The 18,526-nt window shown below is 51.0% G+C and overlaps 1 protein-coding gene across 1 annotated transcript in view; it reads left to right on the top strand.

Annotated features, from left to right (window-relative positions):
* The window catches only part of LOC101942456 (meckelin-like), a 32,136-nt gene extending 13,855 nt beyond the window's left edge, over window positions 1-18,281 (top strand). Inside the window, exons 10-25 of the mRNA XM_065567294.1 lie at window positions 480-570; window positions 2,679-2,735; window positions 3,285-3,383; window positions 4,422-4,520; window positions 5,291-5,389; window positions 6,275-6,377; window positions 8,360-8,490; window positions 9,638-9,778; window positions 10,462-10,542; window positions 11,499-11,615; window positions 11,943-12,059; window positions 13,435-13,530; window positions 14,877-14,979; window positions 16,146-16,288; window positions 16,725-16,807; window positions 18,041-18,281. Coding sequence (XP_065423366.1) covers window positions 480-570; window positions 2,679-2,735; window positions 3,285-3,383; window positions 4,422-4,520; window positions 5,291-5,389; window positions 6,275-6,377; window positions 8,360-8,490; window positions 9,638-9,778; window positions 10,462-10,542; window positions 11,499-11,615; window positions 11,943-12,059; window positions 13,435-13,530; window positions 14,877-14,979; window positions 16,146-16,288; window positions 16,725-16,805 — 1,558 coding nt within the window. The 3' untranslated portion in view covers window positions 16,806-16,807; window positions 18,041-18,281. The remainder of the gene's footprint in view (window positions 1-479; window positions 571-2,678; window positions 2,736-3,284; window positions 3,384-4,421; window positions 4,521-5,290; window positions 5,390-6,274; window positions 6,378-8,359; window positions 8,491-9,637; window positions 9,779-10,461; window positions 10,543-11,498; window positions 11,616-11,942; window positions 12,060-13,434; window positions 13,531-14,876; window positions 14,980-16,145; window positions 16,289-16,724; window positions 16,808-18,040) is intronic.
* Window positions 18,282-18,526: the final 245 nt, after the last annotated feature.

Genomic DNA, 18,526 nt, shown 5'->3' with positions numbered 1-18,526 from the left:
CCAGCTACCTGCATTTTGAACCCACCCAGGGCTACCCACCTTGGCATTAATGTAGTGCCCAGAAGCGTTGGCAGGACGCAGCCGAGCTATTTGTACGTGTAACCTCATCGCCTACACAGACAGCTCTGCACACCGACCGCCCCATCGGCGAGACCAAAGCCTGGATTCCCAGAGGAGATGGTGTTTATAATCAGCCATCCCCTCTCTAGTGTATTCCTTGCCAGCTTACAGCTAGCATCTCCTTTATCACCCTCCCCAAGGAGATCCCATTCCATGCGTCTCCCCTCGTGCTGAAACTCACCATCTTCTGTGCAAAAAGAATTCTAATCTCCCCATCCCGCTCTGCACAATTAACTCAACTCCCTCCACTCGTTTCCTACAGAGGTTTCATTAAAATTCATTGTTCGCCTCTCCAATTATTTGCTCTGTCCCCCGGATAACCCCTCTCTGTTTTTTCCCTTTGACGCTGGCTCGTGCAGTGTTGACTTGCCAACCAGTAGCCCAGGAGACCAGCCTGCTTTCCTGTTGACAGTGAAGTATGCAAAGCAAGACAGCACTGCAACAACGCAGGCAAGTTTGTGGCACCCCAGGATTCCCTTGGCGGGAGCTGCAGAGGGGGAGAGAGGGAGAGAAATAATGTGAAACGAAGCAGCTGAAACAACAAGACCTGGTTGACTTTCCTTTGAGTTCCCCAGCGCTTGGCAGCTGTTGTTTCAGCAGGTGATAATTAGAGCCGGGAATGAGCTTGGATGTTGTCCGGGTTGAGACTGAGTTCAATTGTGCCTCCTCTCCCCAAGCCCACACTTTGCCAGCCAGGTAGGAAATGTAATGAACTCGCCCTCTGTGCAGGTGGCTGGGGCTGTGGGCGGTCGTGCATTAAGAGGTCAAGACCGATGGTGGCTCTGGGGCAGGCACAGGAGACCTGTGCTGAAGCTGTGCAGACTGGGGGAATCTCCTGTGTGTACCTGAATCTGGTAGGACAGGTTTGGGGCAGTGCATGAATGGGTCACTGGTAAGGTGACCAGATATCCTGATTTTATAGGGACAGTCCCGATTGTTGGGTCTTTTTCTTATATAGGCTCCTATTACCCCCCACCATCCCGATTTTTCACATTTGCTGTCTGGTCACCTTAGTCACTGGCCACTCATGGGCTTCCCACGTGCCAGTCTCTGAGGGAGCACTAGGACCCTTTTCATCTAAGTGCCCATCTAAGGCATCCTCGGACATCTAAGTGCCTCGTTCATGGGACAGCTTAGTTATTATTATGTGCTGTACACTCTTGCCAATGCTGTGTGACAAATCCCGCAGACGGGGCACCCATCACCATCGCATCTAATCATCAGCTGGTGACATGAATGGGTCTGGAACCCCTGTAACCAACAGGGAGGGGGGAACATACGGTCTAACTCTGCCAGAGGAACAAACGCCTGGAAACCAGCCAACTGATTCCATCTTCAATGTGCCCATCAGCTTCCTCAAAGGCTGCATGCATCTACGCTGGCAACTATCAGCACCATGGTCTAGTGGGTAGAACACTGGACTGGGACTCAGGAGACCTGCCGTCTATTTCTGGCTCTCCCAGTGATCTGGGGTGACTCACTTCTCTCTGTACCTCTATTCCCCCTCCAACCCTTGGTCAGTCTTGTCCAGTTACACTGTAAGCTCCTTGGGGCAAGGCCTGTCTCTCCCTAGGGTTGCATAGTGCCTGGCATGCTGATCTCTGTCAGAGGCTCTAGGCCAGGGGTTGGCAATGTTCAGCACACGGCTCACCAGGGTAAGCACCCCGGCGGGCCAGGCCAGTTTATTTACCTGCTGACGGAGCAGGTTCGACCGATTGCGGCCCCCACTGGCCGTGGTTCGCCATCCCGGGCCAATGGGGGCGGCGGGAAGCGGCGCGGGTGAGGGATGTGCTGGCCGCGGCTTCCTGCCGCCCCCATTGGCCCGGGACGGCGAACCGCGGCCAGTGGGGGCCGCGATTGGCCGAACCTGCCACGTCAGCAGGTAAATAAACTGGCCCGGCCCGCTAGGGTGCTTACCCTGGTGAGCCGCATGCCAAACGTTGCCGACCCCTGCTCTAGGCACTACCATAAACACACACAATAAATAATTCCCCCGGGGGACAGCTCCCCAGGCAGTAGCCAATGCCATATCGTGGGCAGGGCAGAAGTAGACTCTGAAATGTTTTCCATGCTGTCTAATCTTGTTCTGAGCAGATACTGATGACATGGTGGTAAAAGCCGCTGTGTCCTACCTACACGACAGCTTCTACTACTACCACCAGGGTGAATTATGGGTAACATTTTTGCCGCTGTAGACAAGGTCTTTGTGAGCAATGGCAGCAGCCTGTTTCCGCCAGGACTTTGCCAGGCAATTTCATTGTCTGGTTAGACAAATGTATTGAGATTGCCGGGTCTGGACCATCCGTGATGCTCACCATTGTTGTTAAAGCCCATACGGGCCATGATTTCCAAAGTGACGAGTGACTTCTGGGGTGTGCAACCTTAACCACAGCTGATTTTCAGAAGACAGGTGCTCAGCAATTTCTGAAAATGGCACCATTGAGGCCCCCCCCACATCATACGTCACGTTTGAAAATCCTGGGCAGCGCTGTCAATTCAAGCTCTAGTCCTAGACTGACTTGCTGCTGTCTCCCTTGCTCACTTTCTTTCCCTTGCAGGTATCCTTTGCAGTGTCATACACACATCGTCCTGGAACGTCTCCACGAGACACAGATGTGAGTAGTAATCATTCGCGCACGCTGCACTATGGGCCATAGGTCATCCACCTGCTGGAAAGTGCCTGGAGGAGACAGCAAGGCTGTTCTGGGGCATGAAGGGAGTGATGGATGTGGAAAGACTTAGGGAGCTGCATGTGTTCAGCCTTCAAGAAATAAAAAAGGAGGCTGCCATGACACCCAGTTAGGACTCCAAATGAGGGCCCACAGGGATCTGGGTTGGACTCCATGATAAGCAATGAGGGACAACCAGGGACCTGAAAACGCAGTAGTTTCACTATACGAAGAGCCTTTAGCCTCCAGAACAGCAGATGGAATGATGACTCACATGTGCACAGGACTCGTGTATGCTAATGAGTCAGTGCAGGTTGGATTTGTATCCATCTATTCACCCGGTTCGCAGATGTATAGATTTTAAGGCCAGAACAGGGGACCGTTCTACCATGAGGCCTGACCGCCTGAAGTGTGGGTGTTCAGCCTAAGCAGGTGAAGATGTGATTGCCGTCTCTTCTGAGTTCTGGAAAGAATGACAACTTCTTTCTCTGACAGATAGCGCTTGCCATCCTGGGCTCTCTGGCAGCCTTGTACGCCTTGCTGAAGACCAGCAGTTGGGTGCGGAGGTCTAGACTTCAGAATATAAACTTTATAGTAAGGAAGAGATCGTAAATGTTGGCTACGTGCCTGGTCACTGCATATTGCTGCCTTCTGAACATTGCCAGAATGTGATGATACCCCAACATTGAGACTGCAAATATATTTAATAGTGTCTCCCCAATTCCCAACTGGCCTATTGCAAATTCCCTGTCTCATGGTCTTCCTCCATCCCTACTTGCTAGATTTTAAGAGCTCTAGAATGCTTCAGCCCAACTGTTCTGTCATTAGGAAGCAGGATCACACCCATGTCCTTGGTCAACTCTTCCAGCTTCCTATCCAGGTCTGAATCCAGTTCAAAGTGGCCTCTACTTTCTGACTCCTTCCCCGCTCCACTGATTTTGTTCTATCCAGACTCCATGAGCTCAGGTCCATCTACTGCGCTTCCCCTCCCCACACTGTGTACATCCATTTCTGGTCTGCTCCACACCGTTTCCATGCAACTCTCTGGGGTTTGGAGGGGTTACCCTTTCCTGTGGTTCCCCCCCTCTCCTTCTGGTTCTAACCAGTCCCTGCCTTATTTTTGCCCTCTGTAAAGTGGGAATAACACCACCAGCCCCAAATAGAGACAGAGGTTTCAGTCATTAATGTCTATAAAGTGTCTGAGATCCTTGGATGGAAAGCACTAGAGAGAGGTGAAATTCCTCATTAGCGTCGCTGATCCAGCAGCTTCTGAGATGATGTCATTGAGCCCTCTGAAAGCTGCTCTGTTATTGATTAGGAGGTTCAGATACACAGTGAGGGAACTGCTTGATCTAACACACGGTTCCCTACTGGAGATAGCGATTGCTACATTTAGGACCATACTCATCCCTGGCGAAAGCAGGCGCAGCTCCTGCTGAAGTCAGTGGGGGCTGGGCCCGTTGACATCCATGGTGGAATTGGCCCATGGTCTGTAAAGCTCTTTGGGATCCTTCTGGATGTAAAAAGGATTCCAAGTTCCAGCAGTTGACCCCAAGGCAAGGGTCAAGCCGACACACATAACAAAGGTTTTTCTCCTCCCAATATTTGTCCATTTCCTTTTTCCTTCCCCAGATTTTAGTCAAGTTCTTTGCCTTCTTTACCGGGGCCCTGGCTAACGCCTTCTTCATGGTCGCCCTTGGGACGGGGATTTATTGGCTCATTGTTTTCAAGGTGAGTCGTGTTTCTTTATGCATTCTGCCTGGTTCTTTCCTGAGCTGTTCTGAACTGCTACGTCCCTAGTTCAGCGGTTCTCAAGCTGTGGGTCAGGACCCCAAAGTGTCACCAGGGCTGACTTAGACTTGCTGGGGCCTGGGCCAAAGTCCAAGCCCCACCACTCGGGGGCCCAAGCCCCACCACCCGGGGCTTCAGCCTTGGCCTCCCCACTGGAGGAGTGGGACTCGTGAACTCAGGCTTTGGTCCCCCCTCCTGGGATCAGGTAGTAATTTTTGTGGTCAGAAAGGGGTCACGCCGCAATGAAGTTTGAGAACCGCTGCTCTAACTACTCGGCCTCCTGGCTTGGTGCTGGGGCTCACGGTGATCTGGCTGACTTGGTGCTTGATAGATCCGGTATCAAGTCACACTTGAAATCTTCAGAGTCTGAATTTTTGATATGCCGGGGACAGGGAGAGTCTGTATCAAAGCGCAGGATCCAGCCCAGCCAGATTGCTGAGGGTTGCAGCAGGCTCAGAATAAAGAGACGCGGGAACGTCTCATTCCTCCAGGGAGATCAATGGGACTGTGGAGAGGTTCCCTGGAGCTAGTGATGGAAGCCTGGTTGTTCAAAACCTGACAGGCAAAGCACTGGGGAATCTACACGGTGAGCTAGAGCAGCCGTTCTCTGCCGGTGGGGGAAGTGTGACCCTAGATCTTCTCAGCCTTGATCTGTAGGAAATGACACGAGTTTTTCTCCTCCAGTCGAAATTCATTTAATCCATCCCCAGGGTCAGCAGTCTTCAGCGGTTGAGGTTATGGTGCCCCCGGCAGGCAGTCAAATCGAAACCAACTTTATTATCTACTTGTCCTGTGCTTTTGTGTTAAAGGTAAGCAGGAGGGCGTGCGGGGCAGAGAAGGGAGGGATAGCTCAGTGGTTTGAGCATTGGCCTGCTAAACCCAGGGTTGTGAGTTCAATCCTTGAGGGGGCCACTTGGGGATCTGGGGCAAAATCAGTACTTGGTCCTGCTAGTGAAGGCAGGGGGCTGGACTCAATGACCTTTCAAGGTCCCTTCCAGTTCTAGGAGATGGGATATCTCCATTTCATTTCATTTCAAGTGTGGGGGATGGCGGAGGAGAGGGCAGAACTGGCTGCTACGGGGCATGGGTCGGCCTGGGAGGGTGGGAAAGCCTGTCCCAAAGAGTTTCAAAACCCACCTAAGAGTAGGTCAGAAGCCAAAATACTGGGGGAAATGCCATTTTCTTTGCGGTTCCAGCCTGTCTGAAACCCACCGTTCTGGAAACAGCCTCTTCTCAGGCGATCTCACAGGTTCTGATCGTTTAGCTGTAAGTTAGCCGTGGCCTTTGGCTGGGGTTCTGGGCAGCTCCCGGGGTCCCTTTGCTAAAGCCGGGGCCAGCTCAGACAGGCGATTGGCCCTGCAGCCACAGAGCTTCGCAGCTGGTTGAAGTTCTGGTGCTCCAGTGACGTGTGCTTTGGTGCATGGGTCACGGCATGCTGAGCTCCATCCCCAGACACCCTCCCACAGCACTGTAGTAGTTACCTGTGCTGCCTGTACCGCTCTCTGACCCAGGGACTGCCTCTCCTTCCTGAGCAGTTTGGGGCAGGAGGGGAGAAGGCCTGGGGTTTTGCAGCCTGCCCCCCAAAGAAATGGCTTCACAGAGGGGCCCCAGGTTTGGCTGAGCTGGCCCTAGCTAGAGTGAGCCTGCTGGCTGTGTGGTAATGAGCTAAACCTTTCTGACTGCTCTTATTTCAGGCTGTGGACTTGCTTCATCTCCTGATCACCCAGGTAACAATCTCCATCTTCCTGATAGACTGGGAAAAGCCAAAGGAGAAACCAGCATTTAAAGCACCGGCAGGTCAATTCAACCTTTCCCTCTCTGTGGGCCCTCTGTGTTTGTAAACCACCCTGTCATAGAGCAGCCCTGACTGGAGCTACTTCCTGCAGCGGGCCACGGCATGAATTAGGGTTGCCAACTTTCTGACCAAACAAAACTGAACACCCTTGCCCCGCCCTGTCTCCAAGGCCCCGCCCCTTTCACTCCATCCCCCCCTCCCTCTGTCGCTCGCTCTCCCCCACCCTCGCTCATTTTCACCGAGCTGGGGAGGGTCCCTTTTCAGCTGGGTGTTCGGTTGAAAACCTGCCTCCGTTTCTGTCCTACTGAGTCCCTGGAAATAGTCCATACAGCCTTTCTTTGTGCAAATGGTCCTTGTGGGGTTAATTATGATAGAAGAAAGCCCCATGCACATAACAAGTCCCAACACCATAATAACCCAGGCAAGACACCAACTACCGTGCCCGGGCTCCGCCCAGTTTCCCTGGCACACCTCACTGCGCCCCAGCTCTGAGCAAGTCATCTCTCTCTCTGCCACAGCCTTCAGCCTTCTCTGGCCTTGGCTGGCCTCCACTGGCTTCCTGATAATTCCTCCTCCTTTCAGAGGGGGCCTGCAGAGAGTTCTTGGCAGCTTTCCCCAGAGACCTCCTGCAGTCCCCTGACCTCTCCTGGCTGATTCTCACCAGGACTTTCCCTCTGATTCCCCTGCTCCTTTATAACCCCCCAGCTGCTGCCCCACCCTCTAAACTGACCAAATTGGGAACATCTGTTCTGGCGCAGGGGCTTGCACAGGGACCAGCCACCCTGTGACACACCCTGACGTGCCTCGGTCCCAGCTGCACGCATGTGCGCCCACAGAGCATTAGCCCTGCACATGTGCCGTTTCCGCTTCTCTTTTGAGAATTCAGCTCACAAGTATTTTATAAAACGTCAGCGTTGCAGAAATATCAATGGAATGCTCATTGGCTCCTCTTCACTTAGCAAGCAGGGGAGGGCAACATGGTCTAGTGAGTCTGGGGGGCGGGGGGTCAGGACTCCTGGGTTCTATTCCTGATTGGGTGGGTGACTCCCTGTGCAGCCTGAGGGTGTGTCTACACTGCAGTCAGAGGTACGGCTGCAGCACGTATGGACAGACCCAAGCATGCTCTGATTTAAATAGCCCAATAACAACAGCAGTGAAGCCGCGGCATCACAGATTGGCAGCATGGGCTGTCCAAGCCCACCTGGACCCCAGGTATGTGCTCAACAGCTTACCTGTGCTGCTGTAGCTTCACTGCTAGCGTGACTCGAGCTAGCCAGACCACCTGATTGTAGTGTGGATGTCCCCTTCGGGTCAGATTTTCAGAAATTGCTTTGGGGTTACTTCCATTTTTAGGTGCTTGGGTGAAATCTTGACCCTATCAATGTCAATGGGAGCTTTGCCATTGACTTCAACAGCCAGGATTTCACCCCCCATGCTTAGCTGTACTCAGCATTGCAATGTCGAAATCCCATTTTCTAAAGAGAGTAAGGAGCCTGGTTCCTCTGTGGGGCTGTGCAGTCCTGATTGCAGCAAAAACTAAATACTTTTTAATATCTGGGTGTAAGGGATTTAGAAGCACAATCCCACTGACTTGTGCCTAAGTGATTTGGGGGCTTCTTAAAATCCCCCCCCATGCACACCCAAGGTGTCGAAAGTCAAACGCCCAGAAAGAGAGGCCCTTTTTTGAAAAACATGATGCTAATCCCTGCTGCACAACACAGGGCTGCATTGCTGCTGACTTGGCTAATTAGTGTTTATAAAGCACTTCCAGATCCTCCGCGCTTCTGGGAAATCAGTGGCAGCTTGGCAGGCGGCTATTTTGGGAGCCAGCTCACCTCTGATTGTAATGATTTCATATCGAGAGCAGTAAATTAATGGAAGTGAGGCTCAGGGAAACCCAACTGTGTGGAGCTTTGTGTCCTAGGAGCCCGTGCCGGTTTTTAAAATAAAGCAAATTGAAATCAGTGTGTTGTTTTCCCCTTAGGAGGGCAGAGGGCCATTTCCTCTGTGAGTATTTGGAGAACTTTCCTGATAGCCAATGAGTGGAACGAGATTCAGACTCATAGGAAATTGAATCCATCACTTCAGCTGTTCGCAGTGTTACTGCTCCTGGAGGTACGTGGGAGGTGGGGAGAAGGACACCTGGAGGAAGTAAGTAACCTCTGGGATCTGGCACCGACCCATCCATAGTCCTGGTGCTCTCTGCGGATATAATTCTGGACGTGACACCGTGAAAAAGCACTGCCACCATTCTGCAGCTCTGATCACGGAGGGGAAATAGAGTAGGGTGACCAGATGTCCCGATTTTATAGGGACAGTCCCGAGTTTTGGGTGTTTTTCTTATATAGACTCCTATTACCCTCCATCCCCTGTCCCGATTTTTCACACTTGCTGTCTGGTCAACCTAAAATAGAGGCTTGTTTGAGGTTTCGACTGAGCTTGGGGCAAGGGTTCAGGGAGGATGAGACATGTTTTGTATTTTAATCCCAACCAGTCTGAACATCTGTAATGATGCGGAAAGGGTACAGCACCTTGGTAACTGGCCCTCTGTGGAAGGAGATAGGCTTGCAGTTATAGCATTCAGCCACCAGATGTCTCTGTGTGCTGTGGAGAGAGAGATTCAGCCAGGTTATGGTCACTGGTGAAGAAAGGAAACAAAGCCAGAATTTAGGCTCTGTGGAAGCCTGGTTAATTGTCTGTTGTGTATAGTCGTTTATTAAATGCCTCCTTTTAAGGACTGTGATTCTATGTAGCATGGTACTCTGGGTATGGACCGTTCTTCAGAGCCTGGCAAAATTTGGGAAGTGAGAGAAGAATCCCATTTCTTTTCCAGACGCAATCTCTACCTTTGCTCCTCCAATTTCTTGCCTCTGCAATGACTTGTATTTGTGCACCCAAACAGCATTTGCACTTCCAAATTGGGCAGTTAATTACGCACCCCATTTGCTCAGATCAATGTGGCAGTTTTTGAATGTGAAAAAAAATGGTGGGCATGAAATTGTGGGCACTGATTTAGAGGCTGGTTGAAAATTTGGTCCCAAGAGTTTAGAAAGCAGGAACCTGTCTATGCCCTGTCCTGGGACCTGCATGTCTTATGTGCTGGAGACTTTTGCAGAAGGGTCAGGAATTCAGGGAACAGTCCAGGTTTACTGTAATCTTCCAGGATTTGCCATGGTCAGTTGTTATTTATTCATGCCTCGCAGCCCCTAAAGAACTCATCTCACATAAGGATTCTGATTTACTTCACCTGTTTTTATTCCAGGTTGTGGGCTTGAAGAACATCGCCTCACGAGACCTGAACCTGGATCTGCACCCTGGCGCTGACGCCTACCTGGCTGCCTGGAGCCCAATCCTTAGATTTGGGATTGCCGCTTCTCTCTGGCTGGCACTGGGGATTGCACAGGTTACTCTCTGCCTGTTGTGTTGGTAAAGTGCTCTGGGGAAACTGAGGGTGTGAAAGGAGCCAAGAGCACTCAGGATTGGGCCCTTTTTGAGATAGACTCATAGACTTTAAGGTCAGAAGGGGCCATTATGATCATCTAGTCTGACCTCCCGCATGATGCAGGCCACAAAGCCGTCCCAACCCTTCCCCTTGATTCTGCTGTTGAAGTCCCCAAATCCTGAGATAGTGGGAGGCTCAGCCAGATATCAAAGTTCTCCTAAGAGTGTGGGTTTAATCTCCACCTAGGCAGCTCAAAGATGGGCAGAAGAAAGAGTTTAGCATTTCGTCTGAAGGAGAGTACCTTTAACTAGGCTCCTTTCACGCTCCACTATGGCACAAACAATGGAGATGAGAGAAGGAAAAGACCTATTGGGTCATCAGCCAATCTAGCATTAATGCCTGAAACCCTGGAATGTCCGTCAGCTCTGGCTTTGAACCTATGTGCTTGGGTGGGACTTGAACTTGTGGCCTGGGGGCAAGAGCGTTACCCCTGTGGGCCATGATGAAGGACAAAAATGAGTGCTCCCAGAAAAGGTGGGAGGAAGGGAGGAAAGGAAACTTTGTGTTGTCATGCTTCCCGGGATGTGTTATGTGAAACGTCTGCTAAGTCACGACGGCGCAGCTGCGTGTTGCTGTTTCTGCAGGTGGTGTTTTTCATAGGCATCTACGAGCGGTTTGTGGAGAACAAGATTCATCAGTTCATAGATCTCTGTTCCATGAGCAACGTGAGTCTTGCCCTGGGTTAGCGACAGATCACATGCGCTGAGCCAGCCCCTGCATTAAAGTCAATGGAGCTGCACCAAATTTACACCAACTGAACATTTAAAGGGGCGCTGTTAAGGTGCAAATTATATTGTAAAACGATGTTGTTTCTTTGTCTCCCTAATAACACCTCGGTATAAGATTCTAATTTACCCGACTAGGAAAGGGCTTGATTTCCAGCCAGGCTCCCCTGGGGTGTGCGCACAAAATCTGGGCATGCACCGCTCTGGGCACACAAACCTTACATTTGCACACTTTGCAACCTGCACCGTGCACACACATTGGACAGTTAGGCCTGCGGGTGCAGGTGTGCACACTCAGTGGTGTGCATGCGAATTTCACGCTGGCACAAAGCAGAGGCCAGCTGACAGCCTGGCCCTAAAGGGCTGGGGGCAGTGCAGGGTGAAGACTCCCATCCACTGGGTACTTTATACAATGTATCAGATTTCTTCTTATGACCCGTCAATGTGCTTCCTCCCTGCGCTGGTGGCATGGCTAGGAATCCACTCTGCATCTTCATTCACTCTTGGATTTGCCATGTGCCCAGAAAGCCTTTTTGGTTTCTTTATGCTAATGGTCCATGAAAACGAGCGATTCGGAACAGGTCTGAGGTCGAGGAGGAAATGAGTGAGTAACTCGCTCTCCTTCCGTTCGCTGCCACAGCTCCCCTTGCTCCGGGTTGACTTGCTACCGTGAGTAGCTGCTCTGCGTGTATAAGCATTGGATGTAACCCAAGTGTGCTCTGTAGATTGCCAGCAGCTCAGTGGGTCCACCGCAGATGATGTGTGTTTGGAGGAGGGGGGGGGGGGCATGGCATCACGAAGCATAGGAGTCTGGTGCACACTGCACATTTCTGGGCTTGACCTCCAGAAACGTAATGAGCCTCTCATCCTCCACGTCCTATTCTCCATCCCTGCAGGTGTCTGTCTTCATCCTGATGCACGGATGCTACGGCTTCTACGTCCACGGGCGGAGCGTGCACGGCCATGCGGATGTGGGCATGGATGCCATGCATGCCTGCCTCAGGAAAGAGGAGGTAATCCAGCCTCCTTGTTCGATCTTACTTCCTAGTCACTCCTTCTTGAGCCTGCTGGTCTCTGCCTCTGGAGGGCTGCCATCCTTGTGGGGGCCAGTGCAGGGTTTACCATAAGGCACAGGAGGAGGAAGTATTTGCCTCATTTATCTTTTCTTTAATGCAGAAGCCTTCGTCTTTGCCTTTAGTGGTGGGTGACGTAATCCTCGTGTACAGAATCTGGAATCGCTCTGTAGAGAACTGTGCGATCTTGGGACATACGGCCCTATGGAGATGCCAGTCAGTATTATTGCCTTTCCCTGGTTACACTTCAGTTGTCTCCCTTGGCAGGAGAACCTGTGCCCTCTAAGAGGTCTGGAGGCCAACTCTGACATTCAGACCTTCGAGGTGCTTCTCACGGACAGAGCCAGGCAGCTGTATGACAAGATAACGCAGCCCTTGATGGAGGTATTTTCCCCTTTGCAGGGCTACCTAGACTCCTTACTGTTGGCTTTTTCATGCTTTTTTTTACATGGGTTGGTTTTCAATCCTCTGCTCTCGAGATTTCTCAGACAGGAGCAGAAGAACTGCAGTGATGTTGAGTTCTGTGAGTGTTATCGCTAGATCCATTGTGCAGGCTGGTGTTGGAAAAAAATCAGAACCCTTTTCAATATAGTCACACCTTTAAAAAAAGATGATGATCAATCCAGCCCTTCCTTAACGATGATGCTAGAGAATAGCTGGAGTAGCCTGGAACCCTAACTGTGTCTCTGGCTGTCAAATGCAATTTACCTTCTTACTGCTCTTCATCTCTCCTGAACTCCCTGCTCCAGGAGACACCCTAATTGAGAACAGTGCACAACTTTCAAGGCAAAACTGGAGATGGTCTAAACCTAAACCCTTTGTAACACACCACTGCATTGGTGACTGGTCATATGTTCCTAATGGCTGGTCTCTTCTTCACAGCTATTGACATATCAAATTGATTTCAATGGAAGTTAGGAGCCTAAATACCTTTGAGGATCCGGGCCTTATTCCTTTAATCCAAGTGGTGTAGGGTCTTGTGATTTCAGTGCTGGAGGCCCTGGATTCATCCATGGTTCATTACAGCCAGATCCAAACACCGCTGAACTTCCTGGGTGGATGCTGGAATCCAAACCAGGGTTCAGATCTGAATTTTGCAGCTGACCCATCTCTCTGTAATGCCTGAACCAACGCCCCATATCCAAACCCATCCATTCCAGACTCAACAGTTGTGACTTGGGACCCTTTCTAAAGGAAACCCCAAATGAGGCAAGTGTCACTGATGTCATGCTCCGTTACACACTGGAAAGTCTGGACAGATGCAGGCGCCTTTGGGACAGATAAGTTCTTGCCCAAGTCAGGTTCAGATGCTCATAACCACTAAAACCCGGCCAGCTAAGCTGAGGTTTGTGTTCATTTGAATTCAAATCAAATGAGCAAATACAATTTCCCGAACTTCTGTGATCCCAATTGGCTGAGTTTTGCACAGCTCCACCTGTCACCAGCATCACTCAATCTCACCTGAGTTGAAGTGCACGCTTGCAAGTCCCTTTGATGTCATTTGTTTAAGGACTACGGGCTGCCCAACTGTTTGTAACTACATCTTGGCGTACGTGGTTCATAATTGAAAACTCCCCAGTTGTGGGTGTCTGCCATGCAAAGCAAAGTCTCCAAAGCAGCAGGTGAAAATTGAGCCAAAATCCCTGCTGCCAAAGTGAAAATTTGAATGAAAACAAATTATTTTTCCTCAGAAGCAGAGAGCTGGGCTCTCTGGGCTCCCGCTGTGAGCTGAAAGTGCTTCTGGGAACTTTCTTTGCAGGGCCCGAGAGGGGAGAGAGTCAGGGTCGACCTACATGAGCAAAGACTAAGGAGTTATTACACCTTGAATCGATTTCTCAGCTCGTTCCTTGAACACGTGAGTCCATTATTTGCCTTTTCCAAAGGTCTGGTTGTGTCCACCTTTAGATTTTAGTGGGAACTAGTGGTTGGAGCAAGAGACTGGGAACTGGGACTCTTGGGTTCATTTAGTTTCTGTCACTGACTCACCTTAGGTAAGTCGCTGCCCTGCTCCGTGCCTCAGTTTCCCCAGCTGTAAAATGAGGGTGATCGTCCCTTTCTCACTGGGGAGTTCTGAGGCTTAATTAATTGATATTCATGAAGGGCTTTGAGATTATCCAATGAACGGCACTTTAGGAGAGCAAAAAGTATTATAGGTGCTGTGGACACCAGGCATTGCACAAGGTCTGGTGTCTAATACCAAGGCCGGCAGGTTGCTCATCCCCAACAAGGGTGGAACTGGAGATCATGGTTCCGAGTTAGGTCCCAGTGCCCAAAGAGCTGGGGTGGGGGTTGGTTAAATGGCTCCAGGCTGGGCCTACCTCTCCAAGGAACCTACTGCTCAGCTGACCCTGTCCCCCGGCAGGCCGGGAAGCAAGTCACATGCAGCAGATCAGGGGGTGCAGCCACTAGATTTGTAGGTAGTATCTGATCAAATCTGCAGTTCAGGGGCCAAACCCCACCCTCAACTATGCCTCCCACTGCAGCCCGCGGGCATGGCGTGCATGGACCTGACGGTAGGATCTGCCCCAGTGTACTGTGTACACACTAACTCCAAACACGTTGGAGTGCCCATTCTCTAGCACCCTGCTGCCTTCCCTGTAGATGGTTCCTAATCCCAGTCACTGTTGGAATGAAAAAGAATCCCCTCCTGATATCTACCCAGAACCACTACTTCCCGAATGGGGGAAGGAGGTGCTGCCAGGGATCAGGCATTGACCAGGAGTTCTGAGGTTCAGTTCCCAGCTTTGTCATGGACTCCCTCTGTGACCTTGGCCAAGTCACTTAGGCCCAGATCCTCCAAGGTGTTTAGGCTCCTAAGATCCCTTGATTTCAAAGGTGGTTAGGAGCCTAAATACCTTTGATCGGTGGTCCCAGTTGCCCACCTGTAAAATGGGGTGAATGCTTCCGTTGTCCTGTGAAGGGAGACTGTAACCTCTCAGGGGGCCAGAATTGTTTCTCTTGCTGTGTGTTTGCATGTACAGCGCCTAGCATAATGGACCCCTGCTCTCTGGGGTCTCTATGCGCTCTCACAGAGAAGATGGTGAGCTCTTAGCCAGATGGATCATTCATCTAACCCCCCAGAATGGCTATTCTTATGTTCTTCTCTCTGGCTCACTGAGCTATTTGGACACCATGGTGAGGCTGCCATGTGCATCACTACTTCTCCTAACCCCACCGACAGCACCAGCATTTCTCCCCCAGGCATACAGAGATTTGGACTACGTTGTGAAGGACAAGTTCTTCCTGGAACGTGTCATGGACATGGAGTTCCAGGAGCCGGTAGACACGTCCATTCTGTACACAGGTAGCTCGCTGAGCTTTTCTTGGGAGCTTATTTACTCAGATGTGAATCCTCCTGGTCCCCTAATTGCTGGCAGTCATCAGCAAGGTGTGACTGCAGGCTGGGACGCTCAGGGGTTAACTGCTCCATACAAACTGGAAATGTCCTGATTTCATCATCTAGGCCTTGCAGTCACTCATGCCGTTCGGTCACTGCACTTTGTGCTGCTACTGGGATCCATCACATGCTGATTCAGGTAGTGCTGGCCCTGGGTGGAGATGGGGTGCTAGACCTCCACCTGTTGGGAAGGGGTGGGCAGAGCGTGCCCCATTGTAAACTTCAAACGTCCGTTCCCAAGTGGAGGGACGATACTGGCTCCTAAGATCTCCAAGACCTCGCTACCCAGGATCACTCAGCTCCCCCTTCCTCCTGCAGCTGCCAGGTCTGAGCATGTCTCATTGTACTGGATTGAGTCCTCTGCTCTCTACTAGCTGTATCTGAGAGGTAGGACTCAAGCCCGGCAAGGGTACAGAGGCCTTTAAACCTTCCTGCCGACAGAGGGGCTGGGCTCTCTTGGTAGGATTCTGCTCCCTTTGTGCAGCCGGGGCCTGCTGTCGCTGACTCAGCCACCTGCCCTGTCGTCCATGCATGAGGCCATGACCCCCAGCTACGCCCGAGGGCTGCCCGGCTTGAGGAGGATCTGCCCCAGCTGCCAATGGGTTCAGCCACAGCAGGTGCATTTGTAAAATTCTCACCTCCTGCTGGAATGGGTGCTGCCCTGGCAGGAGCTGGGGGCTCCCGTTCCATTGAGACAAGAGGGGGCACTCTCCCTGCACTAGCCGAGGGGAAGGAGAGCCCTGGACAGTGCCAACCTGTTTCTAGCGCAGGAGCTGTCCTCCCCACCCTGCCCCACCTTCCTTTAACCCCTGGATGCACCCAGGAAAAATCAGGTATTCCCCAGTACAGAAGGAGCAGCACGGTGGGGCGGATGCAGCCCTGCGCTGTTGCTAGGGCTGGGATCATGCTTCAGGCTCTGTGTTTAGGGCCATGCGCGTGCTGCCCTCCACAGAAACTGGACAGCAGTATCTTCAGCAGGGTTTAAAGGCTCTACCATGGTCTCATGCACCCGCCTGTGGGCACGACGTCCGTCGTCCTAAATAGTGCTCTAAGCAGCTTCTTCCTGCCCCCAGATGCCAGCGCCTTGTTCAGCAGGACTCTCTTCTACAACAACGAGCTGGCCTTGCTTCTCTTCGACACCCTGCTCTTCTCGGTCGTCGACCTGGGCACGCAGGATTTCCTGCTGGCCGCAATCATCACCTTCGTTGTGCAGAAGGTAAAGCCGGCGGCAGGCACTAATGCCAAGCGCTAGGTTTTCTACAATGAGTAGGTGTCCAAATGCTGCCCTCATTTGCAAATAGGCTAATCACATGCACTAGCACAGCTCGTGATTCGCCTGCACAGTTATCCAACCAGTGCTGGCAATCAAGATAATTACATCGTGGGCATTTATGCACCTCCATTTTTTGACCCCTCCACTGTGTATTCCCTGCTTGGCTGAGTCCAGCCACGCTGAATGGTCAGAATCGCTTTACACTGGGAATCGATGGCAAAATGCAGCTTCTGATCAGATAGTTCATTTCCATGAGGGCTGCAGTGTAACAGCATCCTTCAAAGTGCTTGGTCTGCCTGTGGGGGTTTTATGGTGCTGCCGGGGGAGGTTCTGGCTAGCCCTAGTCTGCAGCTGTCCACCTGCTCTCTTCTGCTTTCAGTTGGTGAAGATGCTGCGGGATGCACTTGGAAGGAGAAATCTGGCGGCAAAAACGCTGGTGGAGAAGCAGTTTCTGATCTAGAGGTGAATAGGAAGCCGGGGCCACTTACCCCACTCTTCCCAGTGCCACCATCAAAGCAAGAATGCCGGGACCCTACAACTAATTTGAGAAGCGAGGACTTTGCAGCCTTGATCCTTCTTGATCCTTGGCCTGTGAAGGGAGACTAGAGAGCGCTGCAGTTTTCCACTCTAGTTACTATGGCTAAAGCTCTGTGCTTCCTACCAGCCCAGGAAACATGCAGCCCTACAGTTATTATTTCTCACTTTAAGTTGTTTCCCAGGCGTATTTTGATTTCACAGCCGAAGGATTCCTTTCTGCTGAACAAACCCTGCTTTATTATTTAGCCATCAGAATGAGACACCCACACCCACGGGATTTTTGGTGCTTGTATATTTTTAATTGGGAGACAAAAGGCCACCCTCTGACGCTGACCCTGGTTTTATGGAGCAGTTTTGTTTGTTTCTTAATGGGAAGCAGAAAACATCTGAAAGGAGCAGGGGAATGGTAATCCATGTGCTGTCTCCTCAATGCATCCAAGCTGCACGGTTCTCTGGTGGGTTCTGCTTAGCTCAGGCAATGGATGCAATCTGCAGGGGAACTCCAATGTAATTTACAAGCAGGGCTCAGTGGGGTCTGATATACCGCAGGACAGACCACCTCACACATCCTCTCTCCCCCGCCCCAGTTCAAACGCCAGCTCAGTCCTTTCCTTCAATAGGCACGAGTCTTATGCAGAATATCATTTATTGACCTCCAATGGAGGTAAATCACAGGCAGATGTGTGTCCAGCATCATCCTGGGCTTTTCTATTCCTTTCATTTGTAGTCTACATAGCTCTGTTTCTTTAAACAAAGAGGGGCCACTGCATTAGACAGAGCAGCTATGTTACACCGCCTGTATTCCTCCAGGGCAGGACTGAGGCTAAAGCCGGGGCTTTGATTTCACTTCACACAGCGGTTGTCTTTGGGATCCACCTGGAGCGCGTGCTCTGATCCAGGGTTGGAGCAAGCCTCGGGATTCACAGCCAACATGCAGGAGTTCCAGCTGGTTTTGCACTGACCGCGTGGATTCCAGTGCCAACCCAGCAACAGGCCCAAGTTTGGAAGGACACAGTCTGGCACACTTAAAATTAAGCACAGGCTTAGGTGTTTTCCTGACTAGGGACACTTTCCTACACCGGAGCCAAACTTCTGAAGGAAACAGCCCATCCCAGAGCAACATGGGCTGTGTGTGATGCAAGCGTTGTCTGTTTATAGGATAAGGAGAACTGGAAGAGCAACCAAGTGCTGAAATTGGCAGTGACTCCCACGGCTATAGCAAACAGCCTCCTGCAAAGGATTCGTGCTTGTTTCACTCTGTTTTGGTTTGAATATATGAAGATTTATTGTGTTTGCTGCTGGGAACATTTATTTTTTAAAACAACCACATGTTGGGTTTAAGCCTGTTGTAAATTCCTCTGAATCAATGACTACATTTAATAAAAAATACAAAAACCAACAACCTCACTGATGGTCTCAAAACAGCACCACCATTTCATGGGTACAGAATGAGACAGTCCCCAGTTTGTGAAGGTCACATCAACAGAGTAAAAGCTCAGCAGGTCTCCACATTAGAGCTCTTACTAAGGGCTTGTCTACACAGGGACATCCAAGAAAATTAATCCAAATTAACTAAAGGGGTGAATCTGAAGTGGATTAGTTAAACTGCATTAAATCCCTTTGTGGATTCTGTTCAGATTTAAA

Source organism: Chrysemys picta, chromosome 14 (genome assembly GCF_011386835.1).
Source record: "Chrysemys picta bellii isolate R12L10 chromosome 14, ASM1138683v2, whole genome shotgun sequence".
NCBI classification, from domain to species: domain Eukaryota; kingdom Metazoa; phylum Chordata; order Testudines; family Emydidae; genus Chrysemys; species Chrysemys picta.
The sequence above is the reverse complement of the archived record's forward strand: the minus strand, read 5'-3'. Positions and strand labels throughout refer to the sequence as shown.